At 41.5% G+C, this 22,386-nt stretch overlaps 1 protein-coding gene across 4 annotated transcripts; it reads right to left on the bottom strand.

Annotated features, from left to right (window-relative positions):
* Positions 1–163: 163 nt before the first annotated feature.
* On the bottom strand, positions 164–18,037 carry si:ch211-234p6.5 (pleckstrin homology domain-containing family A member 7). 4 transcript variants are annotated; one of them, XM_037081953.1, is made up of 26 exons: positions 17,841–18,037; positions 17,565–17,641; positions 16,358–16,989; positions 13,297–13,366; positions 12,378–12,476; positions 12,184–12,256; positions 11,983–12,083; positions 11,328–11,446; positions 11,015–11,227; positions 10,605–10,905; positions 9,930–9,989; positions 9,572–9,724; positions 8,800–8,859; positions 8,169–8,249; positions 7,790–7,942; positions 7,578–7,676; positions 7,268–7,376; positions 6,742–6,815; positions 6,163–6,267; positions 5,987–6,077; positions 5,711–5,766; positions 5,050–5,184; positions 4,555–4,965; positions 4,121–4,242; positions 3,797–3,906; positions 164–2,586 (listed from the first exon to the last, which is right to left on the bottom strand). In XM_037081953.1, the coding sequence occupies exons 3-26, from the start codon at positions 16,396–16,398 to the stop codon at positions 1,412–1,414; spliced, it is 4,011 nt and encodes a 1,336-aa protein (XP_036937848.1). In that variant the 5' UTR covers positions 16,399–16,989; positions 17,565–17,641; positions 17,841–18,037; the 3' UTR covers positions 164–1,411. The 4 variants fall into 4 exon arrangements, with proteins under 4 accessions (XP_036937848.1, XP_036937847.1, XP_036937849.1 ...); XM_037081952.1 differs by having other exon boundaries at positions 16,358–16,951; positions 17,565–18,037; XM_037081954.1 differs by lacking the exons at positions 16,358–16,989; positions 17,565–17,641; positions 17,841–18,037 and adding an exon at positions 13,662–14,221 and having other exon boundaries at positions 165–2,586.
* Positions 18,038–22,386: the final 4,349 nt, after the last annotated feature.

Raw genomic sequence — 22,386 nt, 5'->3', positions numbered from 1 at the left:
AGCTCAGTAAACATAAGGTGGTGCTGTCTTTAAGAGAGAGAGCCTGGGAAGGGGTGATGTAATGTGTTCTCAGACAATGATGTCATCGACTGAGACACGGCAAGGATTTAAAGTGACAAAGGCATTTTTTTTTTCTTTTCCAGTGGCTCAGTGTAAATTCTGCATCGGGAAGCTTGTCAGGGAGCAGCACCCGAGCACCCGCGGGACCTCCATTGAGGAAAAGAGGAAAAAAAACACACAGACGTATGAGAGAAGGAAAATATATAACGCGATAGCCTGTGCATGCCAATGAGGAGCAGGAGTCTCCCTGTTTGTGTCAGCATGTTTATTAATCAGGATAACTGAGATACAAAACACATTTTGTTATAGGGGGGGGACGATCACAGGGGTTATGTTGCCGTCCATGAGCAGCCATCACATGTCATTTCTGTGTTATGTTAGATGCATATTGTGAGAGGAATGAAAAGTGTTAACCTCAGATACCGGGCATGTACTCAGCTACGTCTATATGTGCGTACGTAAGGTATTTGGTGTTTACCGTCGACGGCAAGAACAACGCTATATTTGCATACATAGTTTTTTGTTTTCACGAGAATCCCCTTAAGACTTTTATCTGCATCCACGTCACAACACATATATTATGATTTTATGCATAATGGAAATGTTCAAGTTTACCAAACATGATGATAGTTTTGTCATAGACGATGTTCACGCTGCCGCCATTTTCCCCTGACATCACGCTCAGGGCAGGAAGCTCAAATGTTGCACTGCTGGGTTCCAGGTGTCAAGTCGTAGGCTATAAATGTATACATTTGTGATCATTTTATCTAATTAAAACTAAACAAGAACATGTAGAGAAAATCCAGACAGTCATCTGTCATTATTTCAAGGTAAAACAACTGATTCAAAAACTGATTAGCTGCCATTTGACAACGGCTAACGTTAGCAGTTAGCCACGTTCTAGCTTATGTTGCTGTTTGATACTGTTTTTATGCGATTGATTGGGAAATTGTAAACTTGACCAGAAATATCAACCCACATCTTGGAGATATTTGTCCCATCCCTTGAAGTGAAATACTATTAATGTTAGCTAAGCAGTTGTTAAATGCTAACATCAGCTAATGAGTCATTAAATGTGTCATTCTACCTTGAAATAAGACCGAATGTGCCTCCAGATTTCCACTATCCATCATCTATAGATGTGTAACCTGGAACACAGCAGGAAAATGGCTGCCGTGTGAACAACGTCTGCATCATATGTTCCCGTTTCACCATTTCTAATCCAAAGTGAGGTCCAAAAATCCTTCAGTCACTTCAAGTCCTTCTGTTTCCTTCATAAACCACTTAGCTGTGTTCTTGTCCTTCTCAAGTTCGTCCATTTAAGCTTCTTAAGCCACCACTGTTCTTGCCTCTACAAACTTGTCCTTAAAACTGTAACCCGCGTCCTCCCGAAAGAGGCACTCCGCATCAAACTTCCTCCCTCAAACGCAGAGCGGGACGGTGCGATGGAGTGGTTGTTGCCTCGCTCTTGGCCCGTCTCCTCGCTCCCCTCACTCAAACATTTCCTTAGCTCTTTAGATCTCTCTTGGTCCATCTTCCTGTCTTCTGGTTCTTTCTCTTCACTGTGTTCCTCTCTTGTTTTTGCAACTTCATCCAGGGCCTGATCGCAGTCGTGAGCAGGAGCTCCGTGGATGGGTTCTCTAACTTTCTCAGTCCGGCCTTCTTGCCTTGTGGTGTCCTCACATTCTCTCTGAGGGCTCTCCTCATGGACGCAAACTTCTTTCGATGGACTGGCTGAGGTATTTGATGCTGCTTTTTCCTGGGTTTCCAACGTTGAATCTTGCAGTTTGTCATCGGCACTGTTTTCACTGATGTCTGATGGCAAAAGTAGGACAGTGTCCTTGCGCTCTTGGTTGGAAGATCTCTCAACATTATTGGCTGCTTCAGATGCAGTGATCAATAGTTCCTCCTCTGACACGGAGGAAGTTTGGGCATTTGAATTCCCATCGTTCTTTGTGATATCTGTGTCTGAAATACTAATGTCACATGCGATCTTGTAGAACAGCGAGTGGTTCTCTTTCATTTTTTCCAAGCTTTCACTGACTGTTGATGACAATTCATTGGACTCGGTCACGTCGTCACTGCCTGCCGGTTGGTTCTCGATGTCTGAAATCTCCTCACCGCACGAGTCTATGCCAGGGATCTGCAGAGGTATGAAGCCTTGCCACTGGTTGGTGGAGAGGAACCACTTTGCCCTAAGATCGGAGGATGGAAAATCACTGTCTTCTTCAAGTTTTTGCTCCGCTCCATCCTTGCAACTTGTGAATCCCTTGCCTCCATCTCTCTGGTAGACTGTCATAGATGAGACGTGATAGGGTGAAGCAGGACGTCTGATCTTGGTTTTGGCGACCCCTGTTCTTCCACTGTGATCCTTTTGTTGTGTTTTGTTCCCGAACCTGACTTGACTTTTAGATTTGTTCACATCCCTCTCATCTTCATCCTGAGATGCTCCACTTGAAAGCTGGAGCTCTGCAGGAACTCTGATGTTGTTTCCATGGCTTCCATATCCATGGTAAGAATCATGATCTGAAAGCAGGAACAGAGCAGAATTGAGCTGTAAGCAGCACATACTTTTTTCTGTGGCTCATGGCTAGTGAAAGCTAGCTTTTCAGGGGAAAAAAATAGCTTGTTAAAACTTAAAGTCAGTGTGCTTCATAATTAAGGAATATCCCATTTACTGTATAAAAACGGGCAGAGCTTACAAAAGTCAGAAACCTGGGATCATTCTAATTATCACCAGGGGGCCAACTCTACTGGTTGCAAAATGATGCTTGATTGTATGAAGGCTTATGAGGAAATAACCCTACTATTCACTTGAATTATTACCTCAGTAAACTGTTTCCTCATGAGTTTATGGTCTCAATTGGTCCCATTTAGAGTAAAAAAGACTCTAAAGCAGGGTTTGCTTTAGTTTTAGCTCTTGCTACCGTGGTTTGTTCTCAGTCAGCCCAATCAGTATCCTCCACAGCTCAAAATTTGGTCCCTTCTAGCAGGTCCCTTCCAGTAAACTGAGATGTATATGGGGCTTCAAAATGGTAGACCGCAAACCAATCAGCGACATTGCATGGCGGGTTTTACTCTTGGACTATGCTAGTAAAGCTTCAGGCAGGACATAAATAAAGACTATTCATTCAGCCAATGGGAGAGGCTTTTGCCCAGCCAAAAAAAGTCTCAATATGTGATTGAGATTAAAAATAGATTAAACTGTAGCCTCATGTTAACATCTTGACCTTAAAGTGAAACTCTTGCCAAAAAGCAACCTAGGCTTTATTTGTGAATATATAGGAGTCAAACCTTCATGTAAAAGCATAATTATGACGAAAAGAGGCAAGATTTACCTTAGTGTCATTTTCGGGCAAGCTAATTTTTTGAAGTGCATGGGGCACTTTTACGCTACCAAACACTAAGAAGGCTCAACACAACATGAAACTTTGCTCGTAGTATCACCAGGGTCTCTACACATGAACACTTATTTAAGATTTACCATGGTTACATTATTTTTAAAACACTAAGAAGACTTGAGAGCATTAAGAACATTGTTGTGTACACAGAGTTTACTAAAAAGAGATTTTTTGGACAACTCACATTAGCAGTAGCATCTCCACATGCTAATTATGCTTTTACACGAAGGTTAGACTCATATACATTCACAAATAAAGCCTAGGTTACTTTTTGGCAAGACTTTCCCTTTAGATATGTTCTTTAGTTTATTGGTTTAGTGTTGGAAAATACTCACCTGATCTCATCCTTTGTTTTGAAGCCGTGTCAGGGGCCAGCTGATGAACTTCCTGCCCCTCCCCTCTGGTTGGCAGTTGATTGTGTGTAGAAGCTCTCTCTCTGACTGCGCTGATGGATGGATGGATGGATGGATGGATGGATGGATGGATAGATAGATAGATAGATAGATAGATAGATAGATAGATAGATAGATAGATAGATAGATAGATAGATAGATAGATAGATAGATAGATAGATAAAAACAACCAACCAGTGGAAACCCTCATGTAAGTACAGCATATAGGCATACATTTAAATATCATTATAGTATAGGAAATCCCACCTTCTTATGACTCTCTCCCGTATTCGTTCCACACGTCGCAGTTTGGCCTCTCTCTGCTCGGGGGTCAAAACCAGGTCAGAGTCCGCATCAGGGTTCGGGAGGGCTGAGGGCTGTTCCTCCGCCTGTTCAAACAGTTTCACATTAGGATTCACTCAACACCACAATGACCTTACAGTACCTTTAGAGGATAACTATATCAATGCAATGTTTTCAATCCAGTGATGGCAGCTGGGAAAAGCTTTTTTTGCCCATTAGAGGTGTAACAAAGTACTTATATGTATATCTAGAATTTTTTTACACACGTGTGGAGTTGATGGGACCCCGAACAACAAGAAAGTAAAGCCAATGTCCAAATGAAACGAGATGTTATCAACTATAATGGAACATTAAGGGTATCTTAACATATTTCGGAGGTTTTTTTATTTCTTTCTTACCCTTACGTCTGAGCTCGCGCTTCCATCTCCTACACCTGCTTGGTGTCCAACTTGATTCCTTGAGCTCTCGGTAGACTCAGCTCTGCTCCCTTCTGACCTTGCCTCCCTTCTGGAGGACCTCAACACTCCCTGAAGCCTCTGCTGTCTGCTTGTCCTTTTAACGGACTGATCCTGGTGCACCTCTGCAGAGGACCTGTTTTGATCGGGACTCTCAAGCAGCAGACGTCTGGGTGGCTTGTTCAACATCTTTGTACTCGGCTCAGCCAGTCCTTGCTGCGTTTCAGGCTGGATCTGCTCGGGCAGGGGGTTGTCGAGCTCGGGCGGGGGATCCTCGACAGAAACCCGTCTGGCCACGAGAGAGGACGGCAGCACAGCTGTGACAACTCGTGTCACCCTTAGAGGAAAGGGGGCCTGAGGAAAGACAAACTGGTAATTGTATGCACACAACATAATGTAGTGACTCAGTCTGATATACTGATGAATGACCTGACAGACCTCCTCTCTCGTGTCTGAACCTTGACTCTGTGTTTGGGCGCCTGGGGCAGAAATGGGGGGTTTCTTCCTGTTAGTCAACCTCTCCTGATTCCTCCTCATCCGCTCAATCTGCTCCTCTTCACTCATCTTCATTTTCTAGAGAAGATATAGGCGGTTTATAATATGAGTCATGCATGAACTCTGCACCTCAGCAACGCTCATCTAAAAGAAGGTAGAGCCGGAAACCATGATTTGCACATGAAAAAACGTGGTTAAATAAGGAAATAGATGCGCGTGTCTGCATCCGTTTGTGTGCTGCGTTCGTGCATGAGTGGCTACTTGCATCTGTATATTCGTTCGTATATATAATGTGTATATATGTGTGTGTGTGTGTGTGTGAGCGAGCATGTGAGAAAAGGGGGTTGGGTGGGAGAAGGGAGAAGGCTGAGCTATCACACTAAGACATAAGCCTCTGCCTCCCCCTGTCGCCTCAAACGGGCACTGCAACATGCCCTAATTGCAAGGAAGATGAGAGAATCAAAGAATTTGAATGTTGGCTGTGATTGCAGTGAGGGAAAAATCAGCTTCGACTGCTTCTATATTGGGAGCGCTTTGGATGAAATTATTGCATAAATCCCAAATATAGGTAACCAGGAAACAGGGAAATGATGAGGAATCAGACCTTGGTTGATTGGTTTGTCGTGTCTGGGGGGATCCACTTTGAAGCAGGCTGAGCTTCTAAAGATGGAAAGAAAATAGAGGAGAAGGATAGAGGGAGGTGGGAGGAGAGGGTGACAGGAAGAAAGAGATTTAGGAAATATGAGGGTGGAGGACAAAACAAAAAGCCACTCGGAGCTGAAAAAAAAATGCCTATTAAAGCTGTTTAATATTAGATGAGTCAGAAAATATTAATCTGCAGGCCGTTGTATTAATAATACTTTCTCCATGGATTGCTTACCAAGTGTGTCTTTCTGTGCCTTCACATTAAGGAGGTCAGGCTGGCTGTTTCCTCTCCTCTGCACAGGATCAACAGTGTGGCTGTAGATTCCCTGATACGCCAGCAGAGAGAAAAAAAAATTAACAAACAGACAAGCAAAACAAACACACGTGATGATGTTTGTCCATATTTCACACCTCATACGGTGACTCTGTCCAGCCATGGCTGTGATCCCTGCTGTGGTGACTCTCCTGTAGCTCCTGGGGTAATGGAGGACGAACTGGTGGCTCCTGCTCGATATCCTGCCGGGATATAGGAAATATTTCTTTTGAGATGTAGCATTGATTCTTGACAACACACCTGGTCACACCAACAGTCAAAGACCAAAGAGGAGAGTCCATCATATAAAGCCATACCATTGGCCACATCAACTAGCAGTTATTGAGTCTATGTTGTAGAATTTAAAGGATAAGTTCACACAAAAATGAAAATTTGGTCATTATTATTATAAAACATCACCCCACTTACTATGAACACTGGGTTAAGTAGATCATGACTGAATTTAAATTTTTGAGTGAACTTGTCCTTTAAAACTCTGCAGGCCTTTAAGAGAACACATTCAGGACTCAAAGATCCGGTCATTAGATGACAGGTGGAGGATTTAACCTTTCTTTGAGTGTACAACAATCCAGTGGGTAAATCCCACTGTTTGTTCATAAGCGGGGGGGGGGGGGGGGGGGTGTTAGTGACAAAGGGACAATGTACAGGAGTCTTACCATTGGCAGTCCGCTCTGCAGCCTCTCTGTGGGAGAGCCAGGGGATCCAGGATGTGGAGATGTCGACTGGAACACTGAGGGGGAGACGGATAAGGTCACACTGTTGACACTGATAGTCTATTGTCAGGTTTGATGTGCACAATCAAGATGAAGCAGGCAACTGAACCCACTAACAGCCACAAATGGAAACAAGACACTGTCCAGACCTTTGAATTTCTCATTTCAGGTGAAGGCACATTTATTTTTTGGCAGTATTACATTACTGGATATAGTAACTGTGATTATATTCCCGAAACCCTTTCAGGCACATATTATATCACTGCCCTAGTGATTAATATAACATTGTAACGTGTTACTTGTGTAGTGTGTTACCCCAGCACTGCTGGAAATAAACCACAATTTGACACAAAACCTTGTTTTGTTTGTTTTTTTACCTATTATCTATAGATGTTATTTTTTTTTTGTTCCACAGTATAAACTTCTATCCAAGCCACAAGCGTTACAGTGAGACAGAGCTGATGCTTACTGTGGTGCCTCTGTAGTCCCAACAGGAAGCGGAAGTGATCCCTGTTGATCTTTAGTCCGGCCATGATGTCCTCCATCATCCACAGCTCTCTCTGAGCCTGAGACTGCTCCTGATAAAAACACATCTCTTCAGAAACAAGACTGAATGATTTGTAGAGAGACTCTTGGTGAGAGGTCGAATAGTTGGACCTCAAATTATTTTGAAATATTAACCTCTAATTGTTATAAAGGGTGAGACAGATTCTGTATACATATGTTAACCAGGCTAAATATATGAATCAAAAAGTATCCACTGTGTGGCGTACAAATACCTGTGGCACTCCAAAGTTACAGATGTGCTGCAGGTGTGAACGGATAACCGACAGTTCACTCTCCATTCTCTCGTACTGACACCACACCCTCTCCATTTCCTGAAAGAAAATGTTTTCACGTATTAAACCCCTCTTGTCTGCTGTTACAAACAACTCATGCTGTGCCATTTTTTGTCTATTTCTGGTTCACTGCCATCTGGATTATTACACACCAGTGATACATCACACATTCTGGCCCTGATCGTGACCAGATCCTCCTGGAGCAAAGCCTTCTGGGTCAGTGCTTCTTCTTGGGCCCTGGGGCCCTGACTTTTCCACTCCTCCAGCTGCAGCCTGGAAACCTCTAATGCACAATGGACGCTGTCCTGCAAAACAGGGCAAAAAGTCATTGTTATTTTTATTCAGAGTCACAGTATAGACAGTACTAGAAATTAGTCATTTTAGAATGCCCAAACCTTTAGGGCTGAGCTCTCGAAGTGTTTGTTTTGTACAGCAAACCATCAGCTTACCTATATATCCAGTGTATTAGCCCTCATAAAATATAAATAATTATCATGTGTTGTCTGAATAGCTTATAGGGTGATAACTGACCTTATCCATTTGTAGCTGAGCCAGCTCTAAAGACAGAGACTGCAGCAGCTTGTCACACCCACACAACCTCGTCAACACAACCTGAAGAGGCAAAATCAAAATGTAAATCTGTGTCTACTCACATAGAAACATAGCATAAAATGAGAGATAACTGCAGCAACAGTCAAAGGTCCCGTACTCTTTTGGGTGTCCACTAAATATATTTACATACTTTAATGTTCAAAACAACATTATTATTCTCCACCTCTCCATTGCTGCAGCACTTCTATTCACTCTGTGTCTGTTTTCCTTCCTGTCTCTATAAAGCCCCCCCTCCTGAAAAACCCAGTCTGCTCTGATTGGTCAGCTCTCACAGGCCTCAGTAAGCCAATGTGATTCTTCATCAGTTCTGCTGGTGCTCTTGCAAACCAGTATATTGTATTTTATAGTTGTGACATCACAATCTCACAGAAGTCCTGTTGGCTTGTTTAAAGGCACAGTTTCTGAATACGGGTTGTGTGCCTTTGTCCGTGGATTGAGTATTTTATTACTTTTACAATATTAATATATAGCACCAAAACCTGCTTTAAAATCAAAGACTTTCTGTAGTATGGGACCTTAAAACGTTGTATAGCAACATGTAAATACTCACGTCTGCATCACTCTCCAGAGGTCTGATCGGTTGGACTTCTCTTGGGTCAGGCTTTGGGGCCTGAAACGCATCAAGGTTATAATTTTGTTAATATCAGTACTTTTTTAAAAACACTCTTGACATTGCATCTCCCTGTTCATCAGATTTTATCAGTATGTTTTTATGAAATACCTTTGGCTCCCGACTGTTAATACATATTTGGGTATATTTGGTGTAGGTTAACGACTGAATGCATCAATCTTAATACTTGAATATTAAGACTTAGCTACAGCACAAGCTTCACAATAGACAAACAGAGGCCACGGCCGTGTACTATGAGTTTGGTCATGAATTTGATACAAATTTGTCAGTATGTATCACAAGATACATGTATAACTTGGCAAACAGCTGCTTCATGTAACGCTCACTTTAAGAAGCATGATCATGGCAGAACTCATCACAATTAGACAAAACATACAGATATATCCACAATTAAAAACAACTCAAACAATGAGCACAACATGATTTATTAGTCACACAGTAGGCATTAGTGACAACACAGTACAGTGACATGGACAGAGAACAAACACATAACAGATTGGGACGATATCACATACACAGCTGCTCATAGTCCTCAAATGTCGAATCCGCTCTCTGCACGACTAGAGACGACACCACCACTCAAACACTTTGAGGAGACACACATGTACATACAACACAACACATTTTTTTTCGAGTTGTACCGCACAACAAGACACAAGAAGAACACAGAGCGCAGCAGGGCTGGCTGTACCATCGCTGGCGGTAGCACACAAACAGATAAATTGCTGCGGTGATGGTGATGATGGTGGTGGTGGTGGTGGTGTGGGGGGTGCGGAGCATGTGCTGCCCTCGATGAGGGGGGCAAAGGGGGCAGTAAGTCTGCTTGTGCCCCTGTGGAGAAGCTCTGAAGGATAGAGACAGCATGTATATGAAAAGAACAGACAACACAGGGCATTACACCAAATCCACATTATCAGTGATTTCAACATCCTGCTTTAATAAATCTTACTCAGCGACAATCAGATGTTGTTACTCTACTCAGTTAATGTGATGTGCTGCACACTAGTCTGTATGTTTCATTTTAGATGTAATGTTTATGCTATAATCACCTTTCCTAAAGGTCTTCTCCCACTCGAGATGTGATGGACAGAACCATATGTAGGTGTAGGCTGTAGGCAACAAAAAAGAAAGGGTTTGTTAGAGAGGTAAGTATGAAATTAATGCAGCCCCATTCATTGGGAGACTTGAGAGATATACTGTATTATAAAAACAACAGTGATCAAGATTAAAGCAGCAGAAGCAGTGGTATTTTGACTTGTAGTCTCTAGTATGGAAGTGCCTAGAACACGATACTACATTTCCCATAATGCAACTTTAAAGCATCTTTTACTTGATTTTTTCCTTTAAATCTTTGGTAAATTCCAAGAAATGAAGCTGAAACCCTCAGTTTAAGTCTCTAAATCCAAATGATGATAACAAAAGATGTAGTTTGATGATGTCGTTCAGAAGCCGAGGATCATGGGAGTTGATGTTTTCAATGTTTATCTATCGACTTTGCAGATAAATTTAAATTTAGAGTAAAGGGGTGTCTGTTTTTAAGCCTGTATACAATTAAACCAGCAAACATGACGGTACATACGTTTGTACATTATCATTGACTGATTCCCTAAAAATCTAATTATGCAATATGAAGAGTTTATTAAGATATTAGCTCTTGCACTGCACAATGTACTCAGGAGTCTGATGTATGTTTAATGATCAACACAAACCAACCAGGCCCTGACCTTGCTCAAGTTCTGCCACCTCTCTGCGACTGGAGTGGTGGGAGTGGATTTGAACTCCAGCTTGGGAGAGGCAGGTGCGTAGAACAGCGTCTGCGGCACCATGAACGAGTCATCATGGGGTCGTATGTCAACCCTTCCCACCGGTGTGTGAGGTCGTGATCCCAGCTGACCTCTTGAGGTCAAGGAACTTGTTCCCATCATGTCTGTTTGAGTGGGCGGTGTGTTCTGACCAGGAAAATAATCTTCCTCTTGGTTCGGACTACAGACTCTTCTTCTGCTGTAATCGGGAGGGCTGGGTGTTCTGTTTGAAGAGGAAAACAGAACAGAACACTAAAGCTGGGACCTTTCTCAGACCATTTTTCGCTTTAAGTAAACCACTGGGATTTAAATACAGTGTTTGCCTTGACAACCTGCTGTTTCTCTGACGCATACTCCTCCTCCCCCTGTGCTCTGACTGCGACGTCCCCATCCTCCCACCAGTGAGCTGACTCGGCTCACTCAGAGTCCTGCTGATGTGCCTGTGCTTCTGGGAGGGATCCTCTCCATCAGACGGGGGTCTCGGGAAGTCCACCGATTCGGTGCTGCCACCTATCTGTGTGAAATCCTGATAACTGGAGCAACGCCTGAAGTTATCAGAGATGCAGTGAAAGGGTCATCGAGTGCATTCATGTAAAAGATGTTTGATATTCAGTGCGTAAGACCTTGTGGTGAACAGTGCTGTACCTGTTCAGAGAGCTGTCAGACTCCATCGCGGCAGACTGACTGAGAGCTCGGACCCAGCCCAGCATATCCTCCTGGGTGTCGGCGCTGAAGAAATAGGAACGCATTCCCTGGTGCACCACCTAGTTTTATACAGATTATTTACAATGTTATTATTCCCCTCATAAAGGAGCAGTGGTCTTTGACTTGTTTGTAAATGTGCTGTAGCTCGAACAGGGAGAATCATGTTTTATGTTGATGTAAACAACAATAAATTTGAGTTGAACTTAACTCATTGTATTAACCAGTGGTCTTTTATTATGTGAAGGGGCCAAAGTGACATGTTCACACTACTTGTTATGTCTAACTAATAACTAATAACTAATAGCTCAAAAACTTAAATAAATTACAAATATAAAAAAAAAATAATAATCAAAAGGACTCTGCTAACAAAGGTAGGTAAGACGAACTTCCACAACTTTAACTTGGTTTACTTGGAGCCTGTGGTGTGTTCGGAAAAGTTAATATATTCATTTATGAAATCTGACTTACCTTTCAAATCAAACATTAAAAAAAGCTCTCAGCAAGCCTAATACGTAAACACGTAGATCACTTATCTCTGGCTAGTTATGATTATTACTTTTCTCCTTAAACTGAATGAGTAACCAAACAACAATACCTTGAAGGTGAACTTCCTGTTCTTGCATTCTCGCGGTGTGCAGAAGAGGATCTTGTAGCTTGGCAGTGGGATGCTGCCCAGCACTGATTCTTCTCTGCTGTCTGTTCGGAGGACAACAAAAGAAGTGAACAAAAGAACAGACGCATTTGTTGTACAATCACTGCACTTAAAAGGCGAAGCGCTGGGCTCCAAGCTGTGTACCTTTATAGTAAAACAGACAGTAGTTGGAGAGGACGAACCACCTTCTCTTCCACAGCTTCAAACCAGAGCTGTCCTGCAGGAGGAAGATTAATTAGGGGATTCTCTTCGCAGGAGTCAGTCAGTCATGTGTTTACATGCAACAATGAAGTTGAAAACGTCAAGTAGGACTTTTTAAACTACTAACTAAAAATTACTTTTTTGTTGAGCCATCCTCTGATGACCACGGGGCAGTTGGGGTCTCTCTTTGCTGCCTGACATCTTTTCCCAAATGCTTGCACCCTTCCATCACCTTCCTGTTACCAGAAGAGAGAACAGTGTATTAGTGATGTGTTATTCATTTTGCCAAATTGTCAAAAAAGTTTTCGAGTTGAAAAATGAGATTAGAAAAATTAAGTGTTCTTACAAATAGCTCCTTTAATCTATATCTTTATTTATTTTACCTATTTCGGCAGGATGTTTTAAAGAACAAATAAGCAAGGGGTCCTCATCACATGGTCTCACATGGTCCAGGTTCAAATGAGAGAACAATATCACTTAAGACAAGTTTTTCTAAAGAAATATCCAGGGGCACAGCAAAATATGTGACCTCAAAATACCCCTGCTTGAAAGGAACAGGGCCACAAATTAATTAATTCATTTTCTTATTTACATTAACTGTTGTAGGCTCTAGGGCAGGCATGGTTGTCAAACAATGATCAACTCCTTTTGATCTGATACAGTTTTTGGCATTTAATCATCGAATGCTGTGTTTTGGACTCAGTAAGTTACTTAAATATATCTAGAGGACATTTGGGAGTAATAAAAGACTTCATTGTTAGAGTCAGACACCAAGACAATTTATTGGTGAGTTGGCATAACTTTGTTGTTAAAGCCTGTTTGTTAGCTTGTTTGTTAATGTGGTTTTATCTTGAAATGATTTGCATGAACATAATCATGGGAATCTACGCTTTCCAACAATGTTTGGTGTGACTATACACTTAAATCAAGGCCTTTTCCCATCTCCTTAGCTGTGTTTGTAAAGTTTGGCGAGCTAGCTGAGCTGAGTTTTAGCAGTTAAAGGGTCACAGTAAGCTGTTGACGTGTGCAAATAATGGCGAGATAGAAGATGCAAACCTTTATGACAGGAATGTAGGAAATGGTGGCTCTGCTGGATGCTTGGCTCACTCTGTCCTGGTCGTCCATTCTGCAAGAGAAGCAGAAATATATGAGTAACAGTCAGATGCAGAAAACGTTTCTAGAAAAGTCAGAGCTGGATTGTCTAACTTTACATAACTTTAACCAGGTTATTTCATAAATACAGGTGTGTGTGTATAACAAAGAAGTAGTGCTGCATTCAAGGTCATAAATACGTAATGGTACACACACACACAAAAAGTACACAAAATATCTGTTTAGTAATCACGTGGAACAAAGATCCACACACGGCTTAACAACACATTGGAATGAACCGGCTGAGAGGCTAAGACATGAGGCCTTACCAGTACAGTCTGACTCAGAGTCCCCCTCTGTGGAAGCAGTCAGTCACTCCCATGAACAACCCCCTGTAACCTCCAAGCACACATATGCCACATTCCCATATAGTTGAAATTTTTTTCCTGCTCAACTGTCCATCCTCTCGGAGACTTGGTGTTGCGCTCTCCCCACTTTCAAGCGAAAAACTCTCCCACAATTCTATTCTGAGCCATAACAGGCCGGTGTGCATCCCCACCATGAAACTGACAGGTGACAGCTGCGTCGCCGTGGTGGCAGGGAGGGGCCTGGGACAGTGTGAAAACCAATCTGGCAGCAGGGACGGGCTGGTATGAGAGACTGAGAGGGATTTGGAATGCGTCCCAAACTGCTGAACCGCAGCGTGGATGACGGAGGACAGGGAGCGGAGATAAAGGAGTGTGGAGCTGGGAAATGAAGTGGCATGTTGGAGGAACATGTGTCGGGTGGGGGTGGAGTTTACTGTGTCACAGGTTCGGGCCGTCATGCCGTCTCTTCCGGCATGTGACGGTTATCAGCATATTTGCTTCAAGTACGTCAGGTCACACAGTGGCATGTTCAGTGCACCTGCTGCTACTGTACAATCCAGTACCAGTTTGTTTTGTAATACACTGTATGGAAAAGTTCTACTCTGCTATTAAGTTATAACCCACATCTTTACCAATAACTACACTTCATACTAAGATTCAATGCAAACATTTTAGTTGTGTAGTACATTACATTTTTCTTTATTGCTTTGCCTGGTCTTAATAAAGAAATATTACTTATCCCTCATCCGCAATGACTTAAGACTTACCACCTATACTAATACATACACTACAATTTTCCTTATGAACTACAACAAACATTTAAAATAGTATTTTACCAAAACAGTTATCTCAGTTTTGTTACCTTATTTAAGAGTTGCACTAAGTCCTACTGTACATGTACAACTTGTACATGCTGGGGAGTATATCAATCTGATGTTCAGTTTTTTTGATAAGATGTCTTATTTTTGTCATCTTTCCCTAAATTGTGCATTTCTATTTTTCAGTCGAAGGAGGATCAATCAATCTGGTGTTGGCTTGTTTATTTTTAAATATGCTTTTGTTTGTGTCAGCAAATAAAATTCATTCATTCCTCAAAGGAGACATTTTATGCTTTAGTTTTGCTTTCCTTCAGTGTTTCTTTAAGATCTTGGGCATGTAAAAGATCTTCAAAGTTAAAACAGGCAAAGTCCGCACCAACAAAAGCTCCTCTTTCCTGCAGAAAACACTGCTCCTGGAACACCTCGTCAGTAGTCCCGCCTTTAATTCCGTGACTTTGTGACATCACACCACGTCACCACGTCACGTATTTACATTGTATGTGTCTAGCGGCTCATTAGGCATGTTAAAACACAACTGCTCTGTTGACTCAGGCATGTGTGAACTGACCAATCAGAATGAACTGATCAGTATACAACAAACCTACTGGTCTATACCCCTAAATACTTTATACACATATATTTATGAGGTGTATATGCTATTCATTTATACTGTATGTAAGTATGTATGTATGTATGTATGTATGTATGTATGTATGTATGTATGTTTGTCTTGTTAAATGATATAATCACTATAAACTCAATTGATGACCGAAAACAATGCTCATTCAGGTGTTAAAGCTGATTCTCAGATACTTTGAGCTACAGCTTCTGTAATAGGCTCTATAAACCAAACACATTTTGTTGACCTTCATGAAACAGCAGAAAGGATGAACTTGAAGTTTTCATGAGAAACTTCTCACACTGTGAATCCACAAGCACTCGTGGGTGACCCAAAAGGTTCGACATGGTTTTAGCTGCCGCAATCTCACTCAGTATCAACCACAATGCTCTCCAAGTGAAAAGCGGAGTAAACAGAAACAAACAATCAAGTCTTTGTGAGAGATGAGAGTGGAGACTAACAACCTCTTAGCCGCTGGGGGTTACGTGGGTGTCGTGAAGTATTTGGAAAATCTCCTCCTTTATCAGCCGGGGTCACTCGCTAGGGGATGAGAAGACTTAAAATGCTAAAGAGGGATGGAGGGGAGGACAAACGGTGGGTCTGTGCACCACACAGAGTGCGCTTTGTGGTGCCCGGGGACTCTGGAGCATCATGTGAAGTTGGACGCAGAGCATGTTGAATACATTGGCCCGCAAAAAATATTCCTCTTCTCCTTCAACCCAAACATTTGCATGTCTCCTACATTCTTGCATCTTTGAATACAACAAAATCATTACTATACGTGTGACCTTGAGAAGTAAATTAATGACGTGGGTCACTGACACAACTGTGAACATGACTGACTGAGAAGATAGCCTGATGATTGTACACAGCATATTTAATAATGTTTTAGACAATAAAACTGGGCAATGGGAGGCATAGAAGTCGCTCAGCGGAGATTTCACAGCTTGGGAAAGCTGAGAAAAAAGTTCTCCCCTGGGGTTCCTGTGATAGTCCAGCCACAGATAAAACATCACATCTGCTGTAACCTTCAGCAACAGAAGTCTTTTTGTTCACTTTATGACACTCTGGAAAATTGCTGTCAACTTATCAAATGAAAGGGAAAAAACAGCATCAACAAAGCAAATATCTTTCTGCTGCACTTTCTTCTTCTTCTTTTTTTTAAATACAGCTCAGAATTGCATGAGACGTAAATCATAATAGATGCCATATTGCTGTACCTGACTAATTGCGCCCGCCTGCTGGTTGCTTCAAGCTCCATCACTTGGCACCTTTCCTCACAGCATCTCCTCAGGCTTGGCTGCCCTCTTCCTGGCTACCACCGGCTCCTGTTGCCCAAACAGTCACAACACTCTCCCGCCGCACTCTCTTTTTCTCTCCTTGTAACGTGTGAATCTCTCACTTCTTCCCTCCGCTCTGGCTTACAGCGGCGGCGTTTGTCCGGTGATCTACCTACGCTGGCTGCGAACACTCAGGCTGCCTTTCTGTCCTCTAACAGTGCACTCTCTGTGAGCCCCTTCTTTCTCTCTCCCCCTTCTTCTTCTTCTTCTTCTTCTTCTTCCTCAGTGTCCCTCCCTCTCACCCTGCCCTTGACAGCCTCTCTGTCTTTTCGATGAGTGTGGGTTTGTAACTGAGGAATTTACATAAAACAGCTGTTATCTCATTCTTCGACTCTGCCCTTTGCATTATTTGAATTTCAGTTCTCAGATATTTGGATCTAGCTTAAAGACAATTAAAGATTTGGATGCCGGTCTTGAATCATCAGCCTATATACAGGCCCAAACATTCAGAGTATGAAGGGTGCACGCTGACATCTGTGTGCAAAGGATGAAAGGTTTGTTGCACTCACAAACTGATAAACAGGATTAGTGGAAAACAGAGAATAATCAAACAAGGATGGGGTTAAAAAAAAATTAAGAGGCGTCAATCTGTTTAACATTCTTAGAATGCAGCTCCTGTTTAATACATCTTTCCTCTATTTTTACTATTTCAACAAGTGCCTTTTTTTCTCCATCCTATTTTCCATTAATTTCCAATCCCTGTCTTTTATGTAAAACACCTGGTGCAAGTTGTTTTCCTTTTCTGTAAAGCAGGAGCTGCATTCCTTGTCTGAAATCTGCTATACAAATAAAGTTTATTCAAATGACTTAAAGTGCAATATGTAAGAATTGGCCACCTGTTGCATTAATATTTATAAACAGAAACCTCTCAATGTTGCTAACTGTAGCTGCCATTAGCTAGTTAGCTAAGTTAGCTGTGCAGCTACCAGTCCGGACTAGGAGCTCGAAACAGAGTGTTAGTGTTTTCATTGCTAGCAGAGGAGCACTTGGACATGGACTGGGCTAGCTGATTAGCATGTGTTGCAAGAGATATTGCTAAGCTAGCAACACAATACACAGAAATTAGAGCATTAAAACTGTTACTTACATTCTAGATTGTTTTGGTGTGAGTTGCCAAGTTTTGATGATATCGGCTGTAGATCCATGATTCTGTAGGGCCATGATCTTTGGAAAGAGACATTTTTGAAGTTTTTAAGATGTAATATTATCGCAAAAACGTGGCAACTTACACTAAAACAATCTTGATGGATAAATAGAACTACAGGTAAAGAGAAAAAAAAAAAACTTTTGATCTTGTGATGAAACATCCATTTAAATAACACACATAATCCCACGGTCTTATAATTAATCAGTCTAGACTCACACAATTAGGTGAAAACAACCTCCCAGATGGTGGACTGTTATTTAGGTTGCACTGAGCCAGCGTCTGCCGGAGCTCTTTCTCTGATATTCTCAAGATAGAAACTGAAGCGCCTCTAAAACACTTGACTCACACGCAGCACACAAGAGAGAGACGGCGCTTTACTAATCCAGCTGCAAGAAAGCAGGTGTACGGCACTTTAAGGTGAGAGGAGCAAGAGCACTTCCAGTCATGAACAATATCAAAAAGCCAGACAGAAAGGAGAGCATTCAAAGGAAACAGTGAAAGCTGATATTCAGCGGTGGGCCACGACGGATGCCTCAGGAGGGCTGGCATTATTGCTGTACAAGAGAAAGATATCAAAGGCATTTTAAGAGCTATGATAAGAACAAGGAGATAGGAGAAAAGTCAAGTCTAAAATTACTCGCACAGGAAGGCAGCCTAAAGGCCTGGCTGCTCAGTGGCACTATATTTAAATATAATGAATAAAGTGATGAAAAATAATGCTGCGTCTGGAAGTGTATAAAAGCCTGCTAACTCAAGTGCGGCACAAAACGCTCAAACCATTGCCCAACACTCAAATAGTAATCATGCCATTTTATTATTAGTGTCTCACATGGCCCGGCCATTTGGCTTCGACCAGGAAGGTCACGACCTCGGATGCCCGGGATGTTCGGTTCTCGCAGGGGACGAATCAGTCTGCCCCCAGATATTTACGACCCCTCCCTTTTAGCATGCTGCACAATCAGCCCTGTTGACTGACAGCTGCGTGGCTACTTACCCTCTCCTGTTACATTCAAAACAACCTGTGGGGGCCCTCATTCAGGAAGCAGGAGCAGTGGTTTCAGGGCTCATGGGAAATGTTGTTTTTGTTAGTTTTAAATACAGTTCGCTGGTAAATAGACATATAATATATGGAGCCCCAGTGTTAAAGATGAATACAAAAGATTTAATTAAGGATTATTTAAATGCACAGTATTTCATTTCTGCCATTAGGGGATGTTCATTGTTAAACAACCAGCACTACTATTCAAAATCTACTTCCATGGCTCAGGCTTAAAAGTTCACTAATGAGGCTACGTGGTAAAATGTATTACTGTAATTTTACAGTATCATACAGTAATCATTTTGCAGTGATATAGGTGAACATCATAGTGATATATTGTGTTACTTCAGTAATCTATACAGTTTAACTATGAAAATACTGTATTTTGTTTTAAAAACATCATGATACTGTAATTGGCATTTGTAAATATACAAATTGACAGAAAATTAATGGCAACATTACCATGATATACTGTGTTCTCACATTAACCAGACAATTTTGTTTGTTGGCATGTCAGCCTGTTAGCATGTGTACTGTTTTTGGACTCATGGACATTATATTACATATGGACACAGTCTTGGAGGCAAAGCCCCTTTCATTCCTATGAAAGTTGGTCAGTGGTGTTTTGATGCCAAAAAAGCTCAGCTTGCTGGCTATGAAAATACCTGGATGTTCAGTGTTGTGTGGCCGTCGAGACTTCCACCAACTTAGTCAGCTAACTTCAGGTTTAGCACCAGGCCAACTTGAATAAGGATGAAATGTGTGGCTCTTCCGGGCTTTGCAAATTATATTGGAAATATGTATCCTCCCATTTGAAGATGCTTTTTTCACAAGGTAGCTTAGGGGGGAAAAGCCTTTTTGTGCCACAGTGCATCATGTGCTGGTGTAATTACACGGTTTGGACAAAACTGGCTTCAAAGCTTGGTGATCTCCCTGGGGGCTTGGTTGGACCACTTGTAGGTCTATTAGCCTGTCGTCAGCATTCGAGCCTGCTCGGATGTTAACCTGTTGGCTTGTTGTTAGCCTTTTGGTAAGGTGGTATGTGTGCTGCTGTACTCTGATTACAGTATTTTATGTAATTAGTGTAATGCATAATGTGATATTAGGCCTATAGAAACTTATAAGAGTTATAGTGTTCCAAATTAACATTCAGGATATGCAGCTTCACTGGAAAGTTATCATCACTTTGATCCCGTAATAATCATTATAATAATATTGTCTTCCAAAAGCAATACATGATGGTGGGCATGTTAACATCAACCTTCAGCACTTGTTGTGCACAAACAGCAAGTATCCAGCAGGTGATGCTGTTTAATAACTGTGCTGGTCCACATCAAACATACTGATTTGCAGGATTTTTTTTTTTAACAGTTTTTCAGAAATTATTTATATAAATAGATTGACCTGATATATTTTAATTCTGGCTACAATTAACAGAACAGCTCAATGATGTTGCAGGAAAACAATCTTATAGTAGAAAATGTGAACAGAAGCTAGTAACAACATGTCTGGCTTGTAATGCATCTCTTTTGACAGAAGATGATGCTGTTGTCTTGATGGAGACCATCATGGGGATGCCTCATGACCTCTAAGTGTAACTCACAGTCACACATCATCACACAACGCTCAGTCACTTTAATTCTACCATCTAGCCGGCAGGTGGATGAGGTGTTCGGTGATTAATGAACATGTAGCTGTGAAACCTTAATGGTTGTTTGTTGTCATTTGGCATTACTTCAAGAGTCACAAAAACACATCATATTCAAAAGAAACTTCCTGGCCATCCTCCTCCGAACCCAGGGAACTGCCAAAACAGTCAAGGTCTGTTCAGAATCCTGTCATGGTCAAGTTCCTAGAGGGAGTGTGACTTGTGTGGTGTGGATTAGGGGGAAGTTAGGGAGTTTCCGGAGAAAATTGATAAATTAAAAATGATGTTATCTTTTGGGAATAAATATATTGATGTTTTAAATTGGTACTGTATTGATGTTTTCTATCAGATGATAGATGGAGCACTGATATAAGTTGATGGGTAGTTAATTGATTGGCTAATTGTCAAATCCTGCAGTAAGAGAAGTTTCTGCTTATAAACGTAAGACGCTGAAGTTACTTGCAAGAGTCAGTGAATACAGGTGAACAGGCTGCAGGGTTCCCAAATTGAAGCAGGCGTAATCCACTGAAGATTTTTTTCCTTATCAATGGTTCTTTAGTTCTGAATTTTTGATTCATCAGTTTGGGCTAAGCTGATCACGGTTGTATATACGCTGCACACTTCCACTGCACACAGTCTTACAAAGTCCATCAACCAAAAATAGGTGTTCACAGGTGAAGGAACAGTACAGAAAGACATATTTGCATAAGTTACAGTGGTCCATATAGCAACATCAAACCAAAGACACTATTCCAAGTGAAGGTTATGTACTGTGCATTAGGACTATACAAAGTATTTTACCAAAATCTACACAAAACATCAAGTAAATGGTCAGAAACACATCATTGCTTATTGTATTTCATTAATAGTACTGATGCATCAATTTCAGTTCTCTGATGATGCTGTTCACGGCTGGGTGTTGAAATCTATCACTATGTACCACAATGTATAAAGAAAGCTCATCACAGTTTTTTATGTTGTTTAAATATAGTATAATTACATGCCATATTTCACTGAAATGTGGTAGAATTGAACTATAAAGGAGTGTCAAATAGTAATAAAAATGCCATACAAGCATCTTTCTAAACACTGGTTTTTCCATCACACCAAGTTTGTACATGAATACACAAAAACAGTAAACAGTGTTACTGTGTATGAGAGCTGCTGAATATATTCTTCTTGGATTAAAGGAGCAATTCATTATAAACAAAAAACACAACACTGGACCTTGTTATGGACCACTTGTTATTGCTCTTAAATGATATCTATATCTCTTTTAATACAAATACTAGCACCACACCTTAACATAGACGCTTGTCTGTTTGTACCACTAAATTTGCTGTATACATCACCCAGTTGCATTTCCAAGTGGTATTATTGTCGGCGCCACTGTTGTAAAAACAACTGTCTCGCTTTCTGTTTTTACTTAGTGCTGCGACTGCCAACAGCACAGGAGGACAAGCACAAGTTTATTCATTCATCAGGTCTCTGATGGAGACAGGGGAGCAGATAGAAATGGTTCCAGGCTGCGGCGGTGCCCGATTTCGTGCCTGGTAGCAGAGGGAATACCACAGTGCAAGCAAAGTCAATAGGGAACCAATCTAAATGCAGATGGTGTGATTAGTCTATAGCCATTACAATGTGCAATCAACATTTACTCCTTAATTATACGATTAAAAAACAATGGTCCAATTCTAGTTTAAGCACAATGTAAGTCAATGCAGGAGGGTTTTTTTGTACTTGCTCTTACACGAAATGAGCTCGGAAAATTCAGTAGAGCCACGTGTTGAAATGACTTAATACAACCAGTTTGAATTACACTGGTGATGTGAAAAAAGTAAAACCATAAACAGACCTTGACCCAGTATCACAGTGTCATGTGCTGGAGCGACACATGTCCTAGACTGGTATCTGTAATCATGTCTAGGACAGACAGTCGGCATTGAGAAGGTGATTGTGGTGTATATACGTGCATGTGTGTCACGCACATATACATTTGCAGGCAGAGAAACGAGTGAACGTGTAACTGATGCTCCCACCAGGACGCGTTTGACTGTAGGCAGTTTGAACGCAGG

Source organism: Acanthopagrus latus, chromosome 20 (genome assembly GCF_904848185.1).
Source record: "Acanthopagrus latus isolate v.2019 chromosome 20, fAcaLat1.1, whole genome shotgun sequence".
In the NCBI taxonomy this organism is placed as follows: Eukaryota; Metazoa; Chordata; class Actinopteri; order Spariformes; family Sparidae; genus Acanthopagrus; species Acanthopagrus latus.
This window is presented reverse-complemented; position numbering and strand designations above follow the sequence as displayed.